An 18,504-nucleotide genomic window follows, 5' to 3' on the forward strand; every position below is an offset into this window, starting at 1 on the left:
TCATTTTGCCAGAGCACGTGGCTGTAGTGTATCATACAGTTGGCATTTTCTTGATTTGTGTGTGGTACCCACTGCCTGTCAGCTGCACTGCAAAGAGTATGTGACTAGTTCTTAGCTGAGATGCAGGAGTGAGCTGGTGTAATGCCTTCAATGCTTAAGCAGCAGTTGAAACAAGCTGATGAAAGATTAGGCTTGGTCTTTAAAGCCCATGGAACTCCAGAATGGGTTTCGGGGGAAGAAAATTACAGGTCCAAATAATTGCAGCCTTGAGTGCTGTAGGCTCTCATAGTGCCAGGGTTGGTGCTGTTGGTGCTCTTTGTGTGTTGGTGGTAAGTAGAACCTGGAAGTAGTGAATAGGAACAGAAGGAGAATGAGGTTAGTGTAGAATTCGTGTAAATGTGTGATTGTTGGTTGGAGTGGATTCAGTGGGTCTGAAGAGCCTGTTTTTGTGCCTGTGACATGGTGATCCAGGTCTGATTCTGACATCTATTGCTGCCTTGCATGTTCTTTCTATAACAACATAGATTTTCCCTTGCCGCTTCAGTTATCCCCAACATCCCAAAGATGTGCAGGCTGAAGGGTTAATTAGCAACTATGGCTTATCTCACATGTAGATAACTGGAGGGAGGATCACATGGTGCAAGAGAGTAAGTCCGTGAGGTAATGGGATTGATGGAACTCCTTTGAGAGCTTCCTATATGCTAATGAAAGGATTTGGCAAGATTCAGTTGGTGAGAGTTTTTTTTACCTCAGTGTGTTTTGTGATATTATGGAATGCATTACCTCAAAACTGGGGGGGGGGGGGGTGAAGATTTAATAAATGCTTTTCAAAAGAATATTGGATAAATACTTAAAGCTTTTTAAGTGCAGGGTTGTGAAAGAGTAAGGAAGTGAGATTAGTGAACATTTCACCAAAGGGGCAGTGCAGTCAGATTGACCTTCTGCGCTGTGAATGACTTTAAGAGAAGATCTATCAGTGACTGTGAATATCAATTTTAATCAAGGATCTGAGATTGAAAATGTTAACTGTTTCTCTTTCCACAGATGCTGCCTGACCTCCTGAGGTTTTCCAATATTTTCTGTTTTATATAAAGGGTAGCACTTGTTAACATTGTTTTCCATTTGTTTTAGGGACGTCCTTTTAGGGAACAGCAAGAATTGGCTGCTGCTGTTATTCAGCGCTGCTACAGAAAATACAAACAGGTAAAAATTAAATATGAGCCTTCCCACTTGGGCAGAGAACAATAAAGTCAATTGACATATCTGAGTTGAGTTAGTTGACAGCCTTATGAGAGGAGGCCACTACATTGGGATTTATCCTGCTCAGCTGATGTGCAAAGGGCTTTTTCCAACCCAGATTACTGTTACAATTTACCACCAACTCCCTAGCCCATCACAATCCATAGAAAACAGAACTGATCTGCCATCATTTTATGACCTTGGACATGACAACAGTCACCCAGATAGGATTATGAGTGACCCCTATCAGTAGCCAGGTGTTTCTACATTTTAAAAACAAAGCATTCTGCAGATGCTGGAAATCTTGAGCAGTACACACAAAAAGCTGGAGGAACTCAGCAATGTTTTGGGCTGAGACCCTTTATCAGTTAGGAAGCCAGGATAACATGAATTTCAGGGAAGAAAATGGAACAAGAAGTTACAAAGACAAAAGACAATGAGAAAGGAGGGGTTTGTGTCAAAGTCTAAGTTTCAGTGCAATTAGCAAAAGATAGAGACGGAAAAGTGCACAGAGATTCAGGAACATGAGGACAATATTCAAATAAAACTTGGCAGAGTAATGAAGATAAAACCAAAACAGAGGAACTTGTTTTATTCATGGTTTGAAGGAGCTTTAATTTTCCTTAATGTTGTAGGTGTAGATATCAAGAGTACTGTATACAGTTCTGGTTTCAACATTATGGGATGGAAGTGGTAGTAATAGAGGTACTGTGGAAGACCTTCACCAGGATATCACCTGGAATGAGGACTCTAGTTGTTAGAAGAGTTTTGATAGGTTGGGACCTTACATAAAAAATTATGAAGGATGTAAATAGGATAGTTAGTTAGAATCTTTTTCCCAGGACAGGGCACATGCTTAAGATAAGAGGGGAGGTCTGCGGTGAAGGTTTTTACACAGATGGTGGTGAATCTCTCGAGTGAGCTGCCAGAGGAGATAGTGGGGCCATTTACAGTTACAATGTTTAAAAGGCATTTGGACAGGTACTGAGAGAGGAAAGGCACAAAGGAATACAGGACCCATGCAAAGAAATGGGATTAGAATTGTTGACATGGACGATGTGGACTGCAAGAGCCTATTTCCTTGATTCTGGGGAGTGAAAGGTGTGACATTGCACTGATTTATTGATATACTGTACTAGCTCCTGATTAGCCAACCCATATGGCTTCAGTAATTACTTCACCACAAGGAGAGTTTGCTCTCACAGTTCAACAGACACACCAAATTGCATTTCTTCAGCTAGGAGAGCTCACTACTTCGCATTGACGCATACATCACTAAACCCAGCTCCAGGCATGTAGCTACTTGAGACAGTATTCGAGCAGTGTGTGCTATTCTCAGTGTGCTTGGAAATGCTTGGTATGTGCACAGAAAACAAAGCCTGCATGGCAATAGGTCTGTCATGATCAAGCCACTGTCCTTGTTTATTAGGAGGTGTTAGGTCAGACCCTCCATTGTCTTGGGACGGGCGCTCATTACAAGAAGCATAAGTAAGAAAGCAGAGAATGTGTCAAACATTCAGCAAGTCTGGCAGCATCTGTAAGGAAAACAGCTAATGTTTTGGGTGAATAATCTAAATCACAGCAATTAATTTGTTGATCTTAAAATACTTATATTTAACCCCTTATCCTCTCCTTTCCCTTGTCCTCTTCTCTGCTGTCCATCACAAATTTCTTCTGAAAATATTGATTCAGTTCATTTCAGATTGTATAACAGGTGGCCAGTCCAATATCAATCCTTTAATATTATCATTGGCTCCAGTCAAAGTTAAAAGTCTTGCCCCTTAATTCATTTGTTCATATGCCTGTTATTGCGAGCCTAAACTGGTAATAAATTGTTCCGGGCTCAATTTTCACCCTTGCTAATGAGACTGTCAGTACACGTTAATGGGATGGAGTTCACGGGGGTGAAATGGCTTGGGCAGCTTCAGTACTAGTCCTGTGCTTTAAACTGTCTTCAGAAATTGTGTGAACAATGGTGGAGAGATCTAAAATTGATCAAGACAACTTTTCACTCCATACCCACTCGTGCTGTGCTTAGCTTGGGAATGCAGAAGAAGCTCGATTATCTGTGAGGGATTGGCAGCAGGAATATTTTATTGCCATAATGTAACATCACCCGCTTTCAACGTAAAGAATTCAGAAAAGCAGTGTATAAAAAGAGCACTAAGCTTATTCCTCTTCCAGTAACTTCACAAATTATCCAAGCAGATGGTGAGAGAATGACAAAAGGAGCTGCCACTGGGAATTAATGAGGATTAATTCTCAATATATTTCATCTCCTGCTGCTCTTCGTCAATATCTCATGCAAAGCCCAGGCAATTTTAATATCTTGTGGTTGTACAGCTACGTAGTTCATATCCTACTTTCACCTTGATCTCCAGTTCCCCTTCTGTCATTAATTTCCCGACCTCACACAATTTTATTACAGTTAATTTAATTAATACTTAACAACCTCCGCGCACCTTTCTGCAATCGCATTTCCGTATTAATTCTTTCTATCTTAACCATACATGGCATCCTCTGCCAGTCCTGAGAATATTTCCAAGCACTATTCTGCTGATCCACAGACTGTCTGGCAAAAAATACCTGGCAAGAAATGCCAAATCTCCTGAAATGGCAATAGTAAATGCAGTACTCAATGCTTGAAGCGTTACATAGAGAGCCATTTTAACTTGGGGCACTCTCTGTGTGCCACTCTGAACTGATGGAAACTCAAGAGTGGAGAGATGGGGAATCAGAGTATTGTAGAATAAATGTTCATTTCAAAATCTTGGCAAAATCTTTAATTAAATCCCCAGGCAGACAAGGAGCTCTCAGACTCAACCTGGGTTCTTGTCAAATTCCCTACCTTGCTCTGCTGTTATTTTTATATCATTCAAGGGATGAGAAAGTTGTCTCAAAGCCATTAGATCGTGGATATCCCTGATTTCCAATTGATCAGAGTGACTAACTAGACCATTTCAGAGGCTGATTGTGCCAACCAATTTCCTTTGGTTACCAATTTACAGATGAAGCTGTTCTAATAAGGACAGCAGGTTTCCTTCACTACCAGACATTTTTTTCCCTATAGTCTTAATGTTTTTAAAAGTTTTAAAGGTCAGTCTTTTTACAATCAAATTTCCTAACTTATCATGCATTCTCTCTTGGTTTCACATTGGCTCTGCATTTGTCCTGCACAACATATTCTTGTGTTTCTTACTCTGATTACTTAAATCAGAGTAAAAAACAGAATTGATTTCACTGCCAGCTCTTTACCTGAACTGATACAATTTGGCAGAACGTCCCTCATATCTTTGCTGTAGACTGACACAGACAGAATGACCCAGATGGCAGCTAGCCACCATGCCGGGCCTCTCAGCTAGGATCTGCATCTTCCCTGGGCAAATGGAGGAGATTTAAACTAAAGGAAACCGCTAGAGGAATTCTAAATGTGGGAATATTGGTTGGGTACCATCGCGCAGAAATATTCCGTAATCTATTTGAATTTAATAGAAAAATCCCTTAAAGCATCCTAACCATGTGGTCAAGATGGCCAGGATCTAACTGATAGTGGGCAGGGTGAGATTCAGGTTCACTTATTTGTCACATGTACATCGAAACATACAGTGAAATGTATCATTTGCTTTAACAACAAACACAACCTAAGGATGAGCTGGTGGCAGCCCACAAATGTTGCCACATATTTAGGCGCCAACATAGTGTTTAACAGGACAACAACCAAAAACAGCCCCTTTCTTACCTCCTAACTCAGACATACAGACAGTCTACCAACCCCAGGACCGGCCACGTCCAGGCCTTCACCCTCCAGACTTTCAGACATCAGGCCTCTGGCTTTAGGCATATTAGGTGGAGGAACCTAACGGCTTCTTTCTTTTCTAAAAGGTGATGATAGTGAGTTGGTGAGTTGTGGGAGACAGCTTCAGAAAACTCGCTGTCTGCCATGTTTCTGGGCAAAATTTAAAAGTTGTCCTCCACAGATTGCTGCTTCTTCCCGATTCCCTCCAAATTCCTCTGATCTTTCTATTCATGCAGAACTTTGTGATGCTTGTCAGTGTGAAAAATGCCTTTGGGATTACAAGTTCCTGTTGTGTCCCAAAACTGACAGGTCAGGCTCTGCTATATCTACATGGGGCTTTCTTTCTCTGGTACTAATATCTATTATATTCACTTTACAAGCTTACATGGATAGCCTTGAAGGTAATGCAGTTCATAACTGGAATTTCAATGTTGTTCATTTTGCACAGCTATGATATATGACCACTAGGTGATCACCAATTAATACTATTTTGACATAAGCATATATAATTTACTGGTGTTTTTAACTCAAAATCTCAAATTACATTAGTATTTGGGGATGTTGCATGTTGTCTTCGTGCGCCAAGTACCATGTGTCAAAAAGTCATTTGCATAACTATTTAAATTAATTTAGATTGAATTATTTTGTTCAAACCTTCTCTCTTTTGAGCTAGTGCAGAAGTTATTCACAGGTACTGTGCCAAGGCTAAGTGGCTTTAAAAATGAAGAGATCCTAAGAAGGTGAGCAACAGCTCAAGTTCAGAAGAGTAAAGCGAAATTTAATACAGAAGTTTAAAATTGCAGATTGCATCCATGGAATTTACAGAACAGAAGCATATCAAGTACAGCTGATCCATGCTGGTGTTTGTACTACTCTCAAGTCTTCTTCTTCAGTAATTGATCTTTTTCTACCAACGCAATAAAACAGAAGATGCAAAAATACTCAACTGATCAGGCAGCATCTTTGCAGAGAGGCATTAATGCTTCAGGTTAACGACCTGTATTGTATCCCGCAATCACTATCTTTTCCTCTTGTTCTTTTGCATTATAATTGGACAATCACAGAGTAAATAAGAGCAAGCTGTGTTCTATGTCTCTTAGACTGAGAATATGGTAGTGGATCTTCTTGAACTGCTATGATCCATTTGAAGACAGCACTGCCATGAATTCAAGAATTCATGGATAGATGATTAACAATGAAGGAGCATATGACGTATATCCAAGTCAGGAACTGATCGTGTTCTCAATAACATAACTTTTCATGGTCCTTGTTGATCATAAATGTTGTGGGGCTGGGGGATCCTTCTGACATTGAATGAGGCTGAACAGCAGTGCCTGTACTTCTGAATTTCCGTCCCCTTTCGCCACAGCAGGAGAACTCACTTATCAACTCTTCCCCAGTGGTTGCAGAGGTCCGGAGCTCTGAAACAGGAGAGATTGTGGGAGCAGAGCTGGGTCTGCAATGTGGCACGGTGTGTGCTAGTACCCTCTGCTGAGTGGATTTTCAGCAAATTTGCACCATTCACTGAAGCCAAGGGTAATGTTCATTTCCTACTCATTTTAAAGGGATGTATTGCTTTGAATCGGAGCTGGGTATGAAGTGAGAAGAAAGCCCACACCATGTGCTTTCGCATCATCATAGAATCTTGCAACATAAACGAAGGCTAACTAGACCTTCGTGCTATTCTGGATTTTTAAACAGCTATCCAGTCAGTCCCTCGTCTCCTGCTTTTTTCTCCTCCACAGACCTGAGCCTTTCTAAATGTTAATCTAATTGCAATTTGATTTTTACTCGTGAATTTGTTTCGCTGCCCTCTCAGGTATGCATTCTGGATCATAACTGCTTACGATGAAAAGAAAATTCTCGTCCTGTCCCCTGTACTTCTTTTGCTAATTATTTTAAATCTACATCCTCTGATTACTGACCTTCTACTAGTGGAAAAGAAGCAAAGCTACAGATTGTGGAATCTGAAACAAAGAAACAGTATTGGAGGAAGAACTCAGTTAGCCGATTTCTCTTTCCACAGAGGCTGCTTAACTGTTGGCTGGCTGAGTTCTTCCTGTACTTCAATTTTATTTCATGCCAGTGGAAACAGTTCCTGTACATTTACTCTTGATCAAAATTAAATATTTTTTTCAGCCCCCCCCTCTCTCCGGAGAACAATACCAATTTATTCAGCTACTCAGAATACCTGGCCCTTTATTCCCTGTAAAGTTTGATAACTTGACTTACTTCAAGAACTTAAATATTTTTCTAAGGTGCAATGACAGGAATCAGACAGTACCACAGTGGGACTTAACCAGCCAGCATGAGTAGCTTGAAGGCACACTTGCATGGTGGAAATAGTTTCTCATTATGTTGGGGATGTTGTGATTTAAGTTTGCCTTATTTATAAGGCATAACTTCACCTGCCCGTTGCTACCAGATAACATGGTTCAGAAGTCATCATAATGTGACACCATCCTCCATAGTAAAGACATCAGTACACCAGGATTATCCCAGAATCTCCATAAGAAAATACTAACAATATGTGGTTTTATTTAAGTTTCCTTCAATGTTTTTGTTTGTTAGCTATAGAGATATTGATGATAAAAGCACCCATTTGACTGGGCAGGATGGTGAAATAAATAAGCCTTTACCAATAAATCCATCCAGGGTTATCAATCCTAATATTAGCTGCATTTTAATTCGGATTTTGGCCAATGTAATGGCTTGCTAGTTAATGAGCGCAAATGAAACATGCCATTGGAGTTTTTATGTGCTGATGCTGATAAATGGTATGTGACCGTACAAAGGGTGACTGTCAATAATTGTTCATTTACAGTGTGATTCTGCTTATTTTGAATGTTAGCCTAGATTTTGATTTCCTCATCTCTTTTTGTTTCAAGAGGCTTAGGGATAGGATGGAAATGGGACGTTGTGAGCCGCCATGATCTAATTGAATAGCAAAGTGGATTTGAGGTGTATGACCTACTCCTATTATTATTAATGTTCTTTTGTTGTTACTAATTTGGCATGGCATGTTTGGAAGCTAGTTACTAGTTTAAGGTGAGGATCAAGAAATAGTTAGGTTTTATTCATCGAGGGAAAGCCAGTTGTGGAGATTCTTCCCCAACAAACCACCCCTCCTATCTATCTAGGATTGATCCCTTTTTTTCCTCCTCTGACAAGGATATTGACCTTTGTGTCTCCTCAGTATGCACTTTACAAAAAGATGACGCTGGCCGCCATCCTGATCCAGAGCAAGTTCCGCAGCTATTATGAGCAGAAGAAGTTTCAGCAGAGTCGGCGTGCAGCTGTCCTTATCCAGCAGTATTACCGTAGCTACAAGGAATACGGGAAAATGAGGCAGAAACGAAGGACAGGTGCCATGGTCCAACAAAAAATCAGGTAGGACTTTGCTTATGGACACAACTCGTCACTCAGTTCCTATAATTAAGCCAAGACAACCTGCCTTAATGAAAAGAACATTGTATTTGACAATCTAATGGAGTTCTTGAGGACGCCACTAAGTTTATATGAAGGAAACTGAAAATGCATTTGATGGAGGGTTATGTAGATGGGAGGGTTAGAACATCTTGGGCCTAAGGGACTATACTGTGCTGAAATTTGTATGTTCTATGTTCCATTAGATAAGGTGAAACACAGTAAGATAACTACATAATGTAAGGATGTATGGGTGTGGGAATAACATTTGCATGGATAAAGGCTGGATTAAAGTACAGAATATAAAGAAATTGAACAAATGTGTCATTTTCAAATGCTTAAATGTAACTGATGCTGTTACAAAGGATTAGCAATTAGCTCTGACAACAGCTTACCAAGAAATGTAGGGTAAGAAAGTGATAGATGGATTGTAGTTTGGGAAGTAGTAAGATTATGCACTTTTGAGAGAAAGAACAGAAAAAGAGAATATTTTTAAATGGCATTAAACCAGTAAAATAATGTTGCAGTAGTATTCATGTGATTTCTCAAGTCGAGTATGACGTTCTCCCAAGAAGTTATTTCCTTAATGGAGAAGGCCTTTGTGCCTTTGTTTAACGTGATGCATGAGCAGTCTCCTCACGATCCTTGACAGATCAGGGTCAGGGGCCAGTGGCATGGAATGCAAGATGACTGAGGGCCCTCCACTGCTGCAGCCTTCCTCCACCTGCATTGCCGTGGTGATGCGTCATCATCTTCGGCTGAGGTCTCAGTTGGATCGCTCTTTGTCTGGAACCTCCACCTTGACCTTATCGCCATGGGTGACCCTAACAGGAGCTAAGCTCCAGGCTGCATTGTCCTCATGATCTCAGGAACTCACAAATCTCTCCACCACTACAAGGTGATGATCCCTGAAGAAGAAAATAATGTTGTAGTGTAAGTAAATATGAAGGTGGAGCAAACACATGAAGAGGCTGATGATATTTTAAAAGGGCATTGGAGTTATAGAAGTAATGCATTTTGTTGAGATTGCACTAAGCTTTGAACGAGGTCTCCTTTGGAGACCTCTGTGCATATCTGCTCTCTGTACTTAAAGAAAGCTCTATTTATCTTGGAATCAGTACAGTGTAGATTCACTGGATAGATTCATGGTTTGAGGGGTTGTCCAGGTGGATTTTAAGTTTGGTCTATACTTTAGAACAATATGAAGTAATCTTATGGAACTGGACAAGATTCTAGGATGAATTGATAAGAGTGGCTGGCAAGAAGCTGATCCTTCTCTGGAGAGTCCAGAAGCAGTGACACAGTGCAGGCTGAGGCAGCCAGCCATTTATAACTGAGAGGTGGAGAACTTTACACAGGAGAATCTTCTATATGGCTTCCATGTCTGCTACTCTTATGGATAACATGGATAAAATAACATTATGCATGATGAAGTGCCCTTGGGAAGTGCAGAAAATCAAGTTTTGCGAACGTAGTTGCCTCGGATTTAGGCTGTTTCCTAGTCCAGCCATTGAAGGTAAACTACGATTGCCAGTTAGTCATTGAACCTCACTTTCATGTAAATGGGTGAACCTCATTAATAGATGCATATTCTAGTTTGTATTGATGAGTGAGACCCAGAATTGGCAATAGGTAAATGAACACCTTATTTCCTTCAATGGGTGAACCTCGTTCTTGTATCAGGGGATAAACCATACCAGTGAATGAGCTGTATGCTTGCCACTCTGGTGATGAAGATCCAATGTTTGCATCAATCAATGAAATCAACATTCTCGTCAGTAGTTGAACTCCATGTTTGAGTGAGTCTCACCAATGGATGATCAATATACTTGAATTGAAGGGATACCTGTCAATGTGTGACCCACCCCTTGTTTGCAAGTTGAAATCCCTTTTTCCATCTGTGGATGAACCCAATGTCTGCATCAATGGCTATGCCCTGTGCCCATCAATGAGTCAGCCATGTGTTTCTAAGTCAATGGATAAAACTCACGGTTGCCTCTTTGGACAGATTTCATGCTTGCATCATGAGTGAATCCAATCTTTAAGTCAGTGGAGCACCACTTGTGAATCAATGAGTTTGTGTGTCATTAGCTGAACCTGGTATTTGTCAGTTGGGATGGAAATTGGCAGTTTTCTAACTTCAAACCCTTACTTGGATCCACCGATCACACACCAGCTGTTACTCCACGCCTTCCTTCTGCCTTTTAATACTAGATATTTCCTCTCTTTCCTCTCCTGATGAAAGGTCTCGACCTGAAACATCGACCGTTCCATTTCCCGCTACAGATGCTGCCTGACCCACTGAGTTCCACCAGCTCCTTTGTATGTTGCTCCAGCATCTGCAGTCTCTTGTGTGTCCAAAAGTTTTAATGCAAGTTGTTTTAGCACAATTGCCTTACAAATATACTGGATCTTCGGCAACAAAGAAAATGTTTGCTCTTATTATTTTCCTCCTTCTTGTTACAGAAGCAGTCTGCTGACCAAGAAACAGGATCAAGCTGCACGGAAAATTATGCGATTTTTGCGCCGTTGTCGTCACAGGTGAGATGTCAAATGTCATTCAAAATCTGTCACCATTCTAAAAATCTTTATTTTTACTCTATTTTGCGTTTTTGCTTTTATTTCTTTGTAGAGTAACACAAGTAAAAATTTTAAGTCAACTGTCTAATGTCTTAGAATAATGGAAGAGAAAAATAAAGATTGTCCCATTGTTAGGATAATTTATAAATGTCTCCGTTATTCCCTGTGTTGTTCTCTGCTGTGGAATATTTTACCGCAGTTTATCCAGTATTTTCAGTTGGTAAAATCACGGTCCCTTCCTAAAACTGAGATTATAAAAGTGTTAGATTCTATAGGTTCTATGCTAGGTTAGTCAGTTTGCTTGCCGGTTGCTGCTCCACAGCAGGCTCCGTGACTTGGACTAAGGAACAGAAATCAGTTAACTTTCCCATTTCTATGTACAACCCCAGTGAAGCCTGCAGGAAAATTTGCATGTGTGTCTAGCTCAGTGAGGCCAGTATCAGGTCAGAGTGTGATGCCCACCTCAGACAATAAGCACAACCGTGTTTGTCTACAATGCCATAAGAAATATACCCACAGTAGCTCGTACAGGACAGGTTCTTCTAGACCATGTAGAACTGTGTGTTGGAATAAACATGCAGGATTGAAGTCATAGATTGAAGCTTTGAATTTATGCTGACCAATATCAGTTCATCAGAACCTTTGCTTTAAGTTTCTATGTACAGCAATTTTTAACAAAGTCTTTAATTTTGAATGTACGTTGTCCATTTTATGGGCAAAGGAACTTCATATCCATCTATTAACTATCACACTAAGTACCTCAAAGGTCTCTGACTTTATGATGGTGAATTACTGCTTTTAGCCCTCTATCTGTCATTTTTTTTTCAAATGGTCAGATCCTCACCTTGGAGGCAATGGGTTGGTGGTTGACATCTCATTCAAGAGATTTGAGCACAAAACTCCCCTGGCAGTGTCAGCGACCCTGTCGTTCCAACGTTAGAGTTCTTCAATTGTCCGTTGTTTCAGCTAGAATTGCTTACTCAGCTCTTTCAAAATGATGTGTGCTAGTGACCTTTCATATGTAGTTGTGAACACTAAACCGTGAGCAGTTGTCAATATTTACAGCTCTATCCTGGAAGGGACTAGACCCACACAAAGACCTTGACAACCACTGGCAAAGCAGTCCTCAACCTATCCCGTGTATGGAATTGTGACTGAAGTAGGTGGTACGTCCCCATAGATGTTAGAGAACTTGAATTGCATCAGACCCTGTTGGATCATGGTCTAGCCAATATAATCAGTAACTTCTAGTGGAGTTGTCCTGCCAATGAACATTTGTTTGGTATGTAAAATTAAGAATGGATATTAACTGGAATATAGCCTTATAAGCACAGTCAATGATTGTCATGATATCCAAACTTTGTATAGTTAGTATGCTTGGCCCTAATGCCTTCAATAACCAGCCTGACACCGGCTACAGATGTACACAGGAACACATTGATTGCGATTTTGGAACCAAATGGAACCCAGATTGTCCAGACAGAGGCTACTAAGCTGAATTATTTGGGCAGGATATTCATCAAAGCCTATGTTGTTGGCTCACTAGCAGGTTGGAGGGGCTTCCCCCACCACCAGCAAATATCAGGCAGGGCCTGTGCAATACACTACAGTGGTTGTGCAGGAAAGTTCTGTCTCAACCAGGCCTAGCAGATCTTACAGCCCTGCAGTTTTAACATGTGAGTGCAGAATGGTGATGTTTCTGAAATTACATAAAGAATATCCACATGGTGATATATTAATAAACATTCAACTCAGCCAGAGCTTTGTCCTGCCTGGCAAATTCAAATTAGCAAACTGTTTACTTCAACATCAGAGACAAGTCCTTTCTGTGTGGATATTAGTTTTTTAATGACTTTTGTTGGTGGTGAACTATATTGCTTGGTTGTAAAATTAGTTTCTGTGCTGCCTTGAATTTTTTTTATAATAACCCTTTTCACTAACAGTTTAAGCCACTGTCCCATTAAAGAATTGTAGTGGTAGATTCTGGAATTATGGCTGATACCTTGACCAAAAACCGTAATCCCCTCCACCCATCCCTATCACACCAGAGCAATACATGAAATAAAAAGGTACTGATTTATACAGGCAAGGATTGGTTTTGGCTTGAGTATTTTCAAACCACTACACATTTTGTTTTTCCTTACTGAATCACTAATACTAGAGGACTCACCTGGGTTCAGACTTTGTATTTGCTGCCCCCCATAACTCACCAGAGTCATGTTTACTTTTTTCCTTTTCTGCCTGGCTTAATTGTCAATTCTGATTGGATATATTTCTGAAGATATGACATGCCTCAGCTCCCAGTCGATCATATAGTGTGCCTGTCCTATTAGTGTGTCATTTTTCTGTTTCCATCCTCCGTTATTCATACCAGTGTCTTCCTGGTGCACTTCACTTCCAGAGCCCATCGTTAATTATATCACACCCATCCTCATGATCTAGATCTCTTGCATTTCACCCCATTGATCACCCAATGTGCCCGTCCACATGGTCCACCCTCATTCCACTGCCCCCATGAATCATCCAGTACCCACGCATCTGCCCCCTCCCAGTAATCACCCAATGAGCACACACAGTGCACCCATCACTGTTGGAAAACAACTGTTTTTTACAGCTTAATTCAGTAGAATTGCTCTTTTACCCTGGCTCTTTTATTTTTATAATTAATTAAGCTCTTCAAAAAAAGTTTTTAAAAGCCACGGTGATTTTGCTCCCAGCAATGTCCTCGCAATTAATCTTCATTTTCTGGAGACACCAAAATAACACTGGTGGTTTGCCAACACAGACTGGTCAGTTCTGCTTAACCGGGCAGGCCAGTGATGTCAGTTTTTTCCTTAATTTGCCTTTTATTACCTTTGCCAAGATCCAGGAGCTAGGTAAATAAATCTGTGGAAAATGTACAAAATGCAACACTGCTTTTGTTCTTCTCCACTTTGCCTCATTCAGTTCCTCATTGTAAGTAGCATTTGTTTAAAATAAATCAAACAAGGGAGAAGGGAATAAAAGTGTTGCAGGGCAAAGTAATCAAGAGAAATAGAATTGAAAGCAAGAGATTGCATTAAAAACAGGTTTGATGTCATTGGCAAAAATAGGAAGAAGTTAGGATTTTTTTACATGAAGATTTGATTCAGAATTCAGTATTGGAAGGACTGAAATAAAAGTTTTACAGAGCAGTGGGGAAAGAGTAAGGCAGTGGAGCAAATTAATTAGTTCTTTGAAAAAACAAGCATGTGCATAGTAGCCTAGAGGCCTCATTTCAGGTATTAGTTTGCAAGAGAGTGAGGCTGGGAATAAACATTGGCCAATATTAGTAGAAACTTGTCTCACCCAGTATCTCTTTCACTCTCTTGTAATCCATAGAATTGAGTTATGTGAAAAACCAAAAATTTACAAAGCTTTATCACTCTTTCCAAAGTTCCATAAAGAGGATAGATGATGTGAAACACTAGTCTCAATCCATACAAGAAACCCAGAACAAAATGTGACATCCACATCGACAAGCGCCCAGCAGGCTAGTTATTTTAATTATAAGCTGACAGTGTTAAATTTGAGCTTGTGACTTTCCATGAGAATGGTAGAATGATAGCACAAAAGGAAACCATTTTTAGACAATCGTTCTTCCGGATAATCCTTGAAGCCAGAGTTAGTTGATATCTATAATCAAGATTGGATTTGATAATTACTCATCCATAGGAAGAATGAAGTGGTAATTATAACTATGACAATATTTTAAAGTTAAAGGAACATCAAGACTTTTGTACTTAATCCTTGAATATTACTTACACTTTTCTTTAATTACTTTGAGTGTTTTTCTGTTATTATTCTGGTTACAACTACAACACTCTGCTTGCATATTGTAGTCCACTTAGATTGCCATTCTGCCACGCCCCTATTGGACATTGTGCAACCTTTAGCATTTAGAAGGTCTGAGAGGAGATTGGATGATTTTGGCATCTGATTATTTGTCTCATTTCTCCTTCTACACTTGAGTAAAGGTTTGCAACAAAGGGGACAGACCTTTGCTATTTGAGTTCAAACAGAAGCTTGGATATCATTGAATTGTGATGAGTGGATTATAATGGTGTAAAGTTATGTCACAGAAATAACAGCCAGTGTTGAATCCAAGGACATGTTCATGGCAACTGGCCATCTAAGTTCAAGTGATTAAATAAAGTTTGGAATTGAAACAATAGCTAATCCCATGAATGGTGGCTATGAAACCAATGGGCGGTCATAAAATCCGACCTGGTTTGCCAGTGTTCTTCGGGGAGGGAGATCTGTCACTCACGCTCAGTCTGGCCTACGTTTGGCTTTAATGCCACCTAGTAGTTGTCTCTTAACTGTCTCCTCAGTTCAAGGGCAATGAGGGATGGTCAAAAATTACAAGCATTGCTGGCAATGTCCATGTCCCATAAATAAATCAGTGGCAATCTTGCCCTAGTGTATCTGAGTATGCCCATTACTGGTTAATGCATGCAACAAATTTCAGCCCTCGTCACATTGCCACTGCGGGAGAAGAATGGAAGACCATGTTGACATATAACGCTTGCCAAAAGCACAAGTGTAGAGCAGGACAGCACTGGTGTTGATAGTTTTGGAGGAGTCCATGTTCCCCAAATCACCAGTGCTCCTGTTAATAGAGATAAATCTTAAAATAGGAAGGAGGAAGGAAGGGTTAGAGGGTGAAATGGCATCACCTTGCATCAAAATTTGAAGTGTTGAAACCTGCCTTTGGTTTGATGATCGATGGTACATTTGGTTTGCTAATAGCTGTTTGGTATTGTTTTGCTGTCCTAAGCCCCCTGGTGGACCGTAGACTGTACAAGAGGGTGAGTGTAGCCTTCTGCTGGCCAGCTTCTCTCTATTTCTGCTTGGTGCCTGCTTGCATGAGGCTGCAGCCTAACCTGCCAATTCTCCCATTTGTTGCCTATAAATAAACTAACACTCAAAACAATACTAACAAATCTGCTTCTTAAAGGTACAATTTTTATTTTATAAACATATATATAGTTATATATATGGTAAATGATTTCAGCAGTTATTTTTAATGCATGATCCAGAATGACACTTGCGATGAATTGTGGAATGCTGGATGACATGAAACGCATCCAGGAATTATCCAATTAAAAATGTTGAACTTGGAACTTATTTGGCTCATGTGAATTGACACCAAGGTTTTAAGGAAAGGAAAAGTCAAGCAAAACCAGCTGAATTCATTCATAGAAATGGTAGTGTTTACTTCCTGGCTCTATTTACTCTGACCCAACCCCGTTCCTATCTCCCACTGATGTGATCACAAAGGGTTATTGGAGCCAGCTTGGATCATGATGGCGACCTGGAGTCTTATGGGGAACCTGATATTTTATTGGGGGTATTGGAACGTGTCCTTGAACTATCGGAAAACTGAAATAAAATGGTGTTTGTGATCTTCAGCACATTTCATTCTTAGTTCAGTCAGAATAATGCTCCATCCCTCCCCACTTCCCATCCAAACTGTGGAAGGCAAGGTGCACCACACTGTCCTAGGAGTTGATGTCATTCTGACAGAGCCGTAGTTTAAAGAGCATCTCATCTCCCAAGAAGAATGCAGACAGGGCAGTGTCTGCCATGAACTGCAACAAGTTTGCACTTCACCCCTCTGTTATTGCACGTGTCCAACAGAGGTTGTTCCAGTGTTTCTCACTGTCTCAGAAAGCACTAAGTTGCCTGGTCCTTTTATTTAAATTATGTTATAAGGGCTAGTCAGTATGTTTACAAAACCTTAATAAATAAACCTTTCATGGGATTTGTGTTCTGGAGTTAGGAACCCAAAACCAGCATCAAAAAATCACAGTATGGATATATAACCTGGTCTAGATGCAGAGTTTCTCTCGCTCTCCAATACAGTGATTCTGTCCCAAACTTTAGATTGTCCCTATTGTACCAATGTGACATTAAACCTCACTTGACTATCAGAGTGAGGTTACAGGATGGGAATGCAGATTTAAAAAGTAGGGCTCTGCCCCTTAGGAAGCAGAGTGAAAAGGGCCAGTATTGGTTATTTTATAATCAGCAATCTATAACAGAACAAACTTCCATTATGTTTGCAGCCTGATTTGAAAAACTAGGATGCTCACCACTCCCACCTTGTGTATCGATGACTTAGAACATTTCCCTCTTAGACTGATCACAATGTTTGCTGATGCTAGTGTCTCCTTCCCTAGAGCCTATTTCCCCCAATTGTCCATGTGTGCTTGCTTGCTTTTGGATAAATCCTCACCTATGTTCACTATCATATCCTGGTAGGAGGGGCAAAGTGGTAAACAGGGAGGCACCTTTCACAAGTGCCATTCAGATCAGTTTTCTTGCTATTTTTGGTCGCAATTAATTTTAAAGGAAGTTGTTTCTTTCTTAATTATCACAATCCATTCAAATGCCTGGTCGTGTTAAAGTTCATTTATATGGAAGTGATATCCACTTTCCTCTTGCTTCTACCTCCTACCCAAGATACACAAACTGGACTGTCCGGGTAAACGTATTGTCCCTGCCTGCTCCTGCCCCACTGAACATGTGTCCTCATATGTCGATTCCATTCTTTGCCCCCTGGTTCAGCCCCTTCCCACCACATCTGCAACACTTTTCAAGCCGTCGATCTCCTGAGTAACTTTCAATACCCTGGCCCTGACCGCCTCATCTTTACCACAGATGTTCAGTTCCTGTACACTCCTCTTTTCCATCAAGAAGGCTTCAAAGCTCTCTGCTTCTTTCTTGACAAAAGAACCAACTAATCCTCCTCCTGGCAGAACTGGTCCTCACCCTGAACCATTTTTACCTTCAGCTCTTCTCACTTTCTCCAGACATGCAGACATGCTGAGCTTGGTCTATCTCTGACACCATACTCCCCTTTTTCGATCTCTCTTTCTCTATCTCTGGAGACAAACTGTCAATCAATATCTTTTATAAACTTACTGATCCCCACAGTTATCTCAACTATACCTCTTCCCATCCTGTCTCCTGTAAAAATTCCCTTTTCTCAGATTCTTCACCTCCACCACATCCGTTCCAGGACATCAGAGATGCCCTCCTCCTTTAAAGAACAGGGTTTCCTTCCCTTCACTATTGATGTTGCCCTCACCTACATCATCTCCATTTCTCCTACATCCGCGCTCACCCCATCTTCCCACTGCCTTAACAGTATAGAGTTCCTCTTGTCCTTATCTATCACCCCCTCAGCCTCTGCATCTAAAACTTGTAATCTCAGTAACTTCCGCCATCTCCAAAGGGACCCTGCCACTAAACATATCTTTACCTACCCCCTCCCACTTGCTCTCCGCAGGGATTGCTCCCTCTGCAATTCCCTTGTCCACTCATCCTTCCCCACTAATCCCTCCCGGCGCTTATCCCTGCAAGCAGCCTAATTGCAACACCTACCCTTGACCTTTCCCACCCACCTGTCTTCACCTATCACCTTCCAGTTAGCTTCA

The 18,504-nt window shown here is 40.7% G+C and overlaps 1 protein-coding gene across 4 annotated transcripts in view; it reads left to right on the plus strand.

Annotated features, from left to right (window-relative positions):
• camta1a (calmodulin binding transcription activator 1a) overlaps window positions 1–18,504 on the plus strand; it is a 1,215,621-nt gene that overhangs the window by 1,165,171 nt on the left and 31,946 nt on the right. For 2 of the 4 annotated variants that reach the window (XM_059952156.1, XM_059952157.1), the window contains exons 18-20: window positions 1,132–1,203; window positions 8,232–8,425; window positions 10,928–11,002. In XM_059952156.1, the coding sequence (XP_059808139.1) occupies window positions 1,132–1,203; window positions 8,232–8,425; window positions 10,928–11,002 (341 nt within the window). Of the gene's footprint in view, window positions 1–1,131; window positions 1,204–8,231; window positions 8,426–10,927; window positions 11,007–15,839; window positions 15,871–18,504 lie in introns of those variants that run through there. The other 2 variants (XM_059952154.1, XM_059952158.1) reach the window with 2 other exon arrangements.

Source organism: Hypanus sabinus, chromosome 27 (genome assembly GCF_030144855.1).
Source record: "Hypanus sabinus isolate sHypSab1 chromosome 27, sHypSab1.hap1, whole genome shotgun sequence".
Lineage (NCBI taxonomy): Eukaryota > Metazoa > Chordata > Chondrichthyes > Myliobatiformes > Dasyatidae > Hypanus > Hypanus sabinus.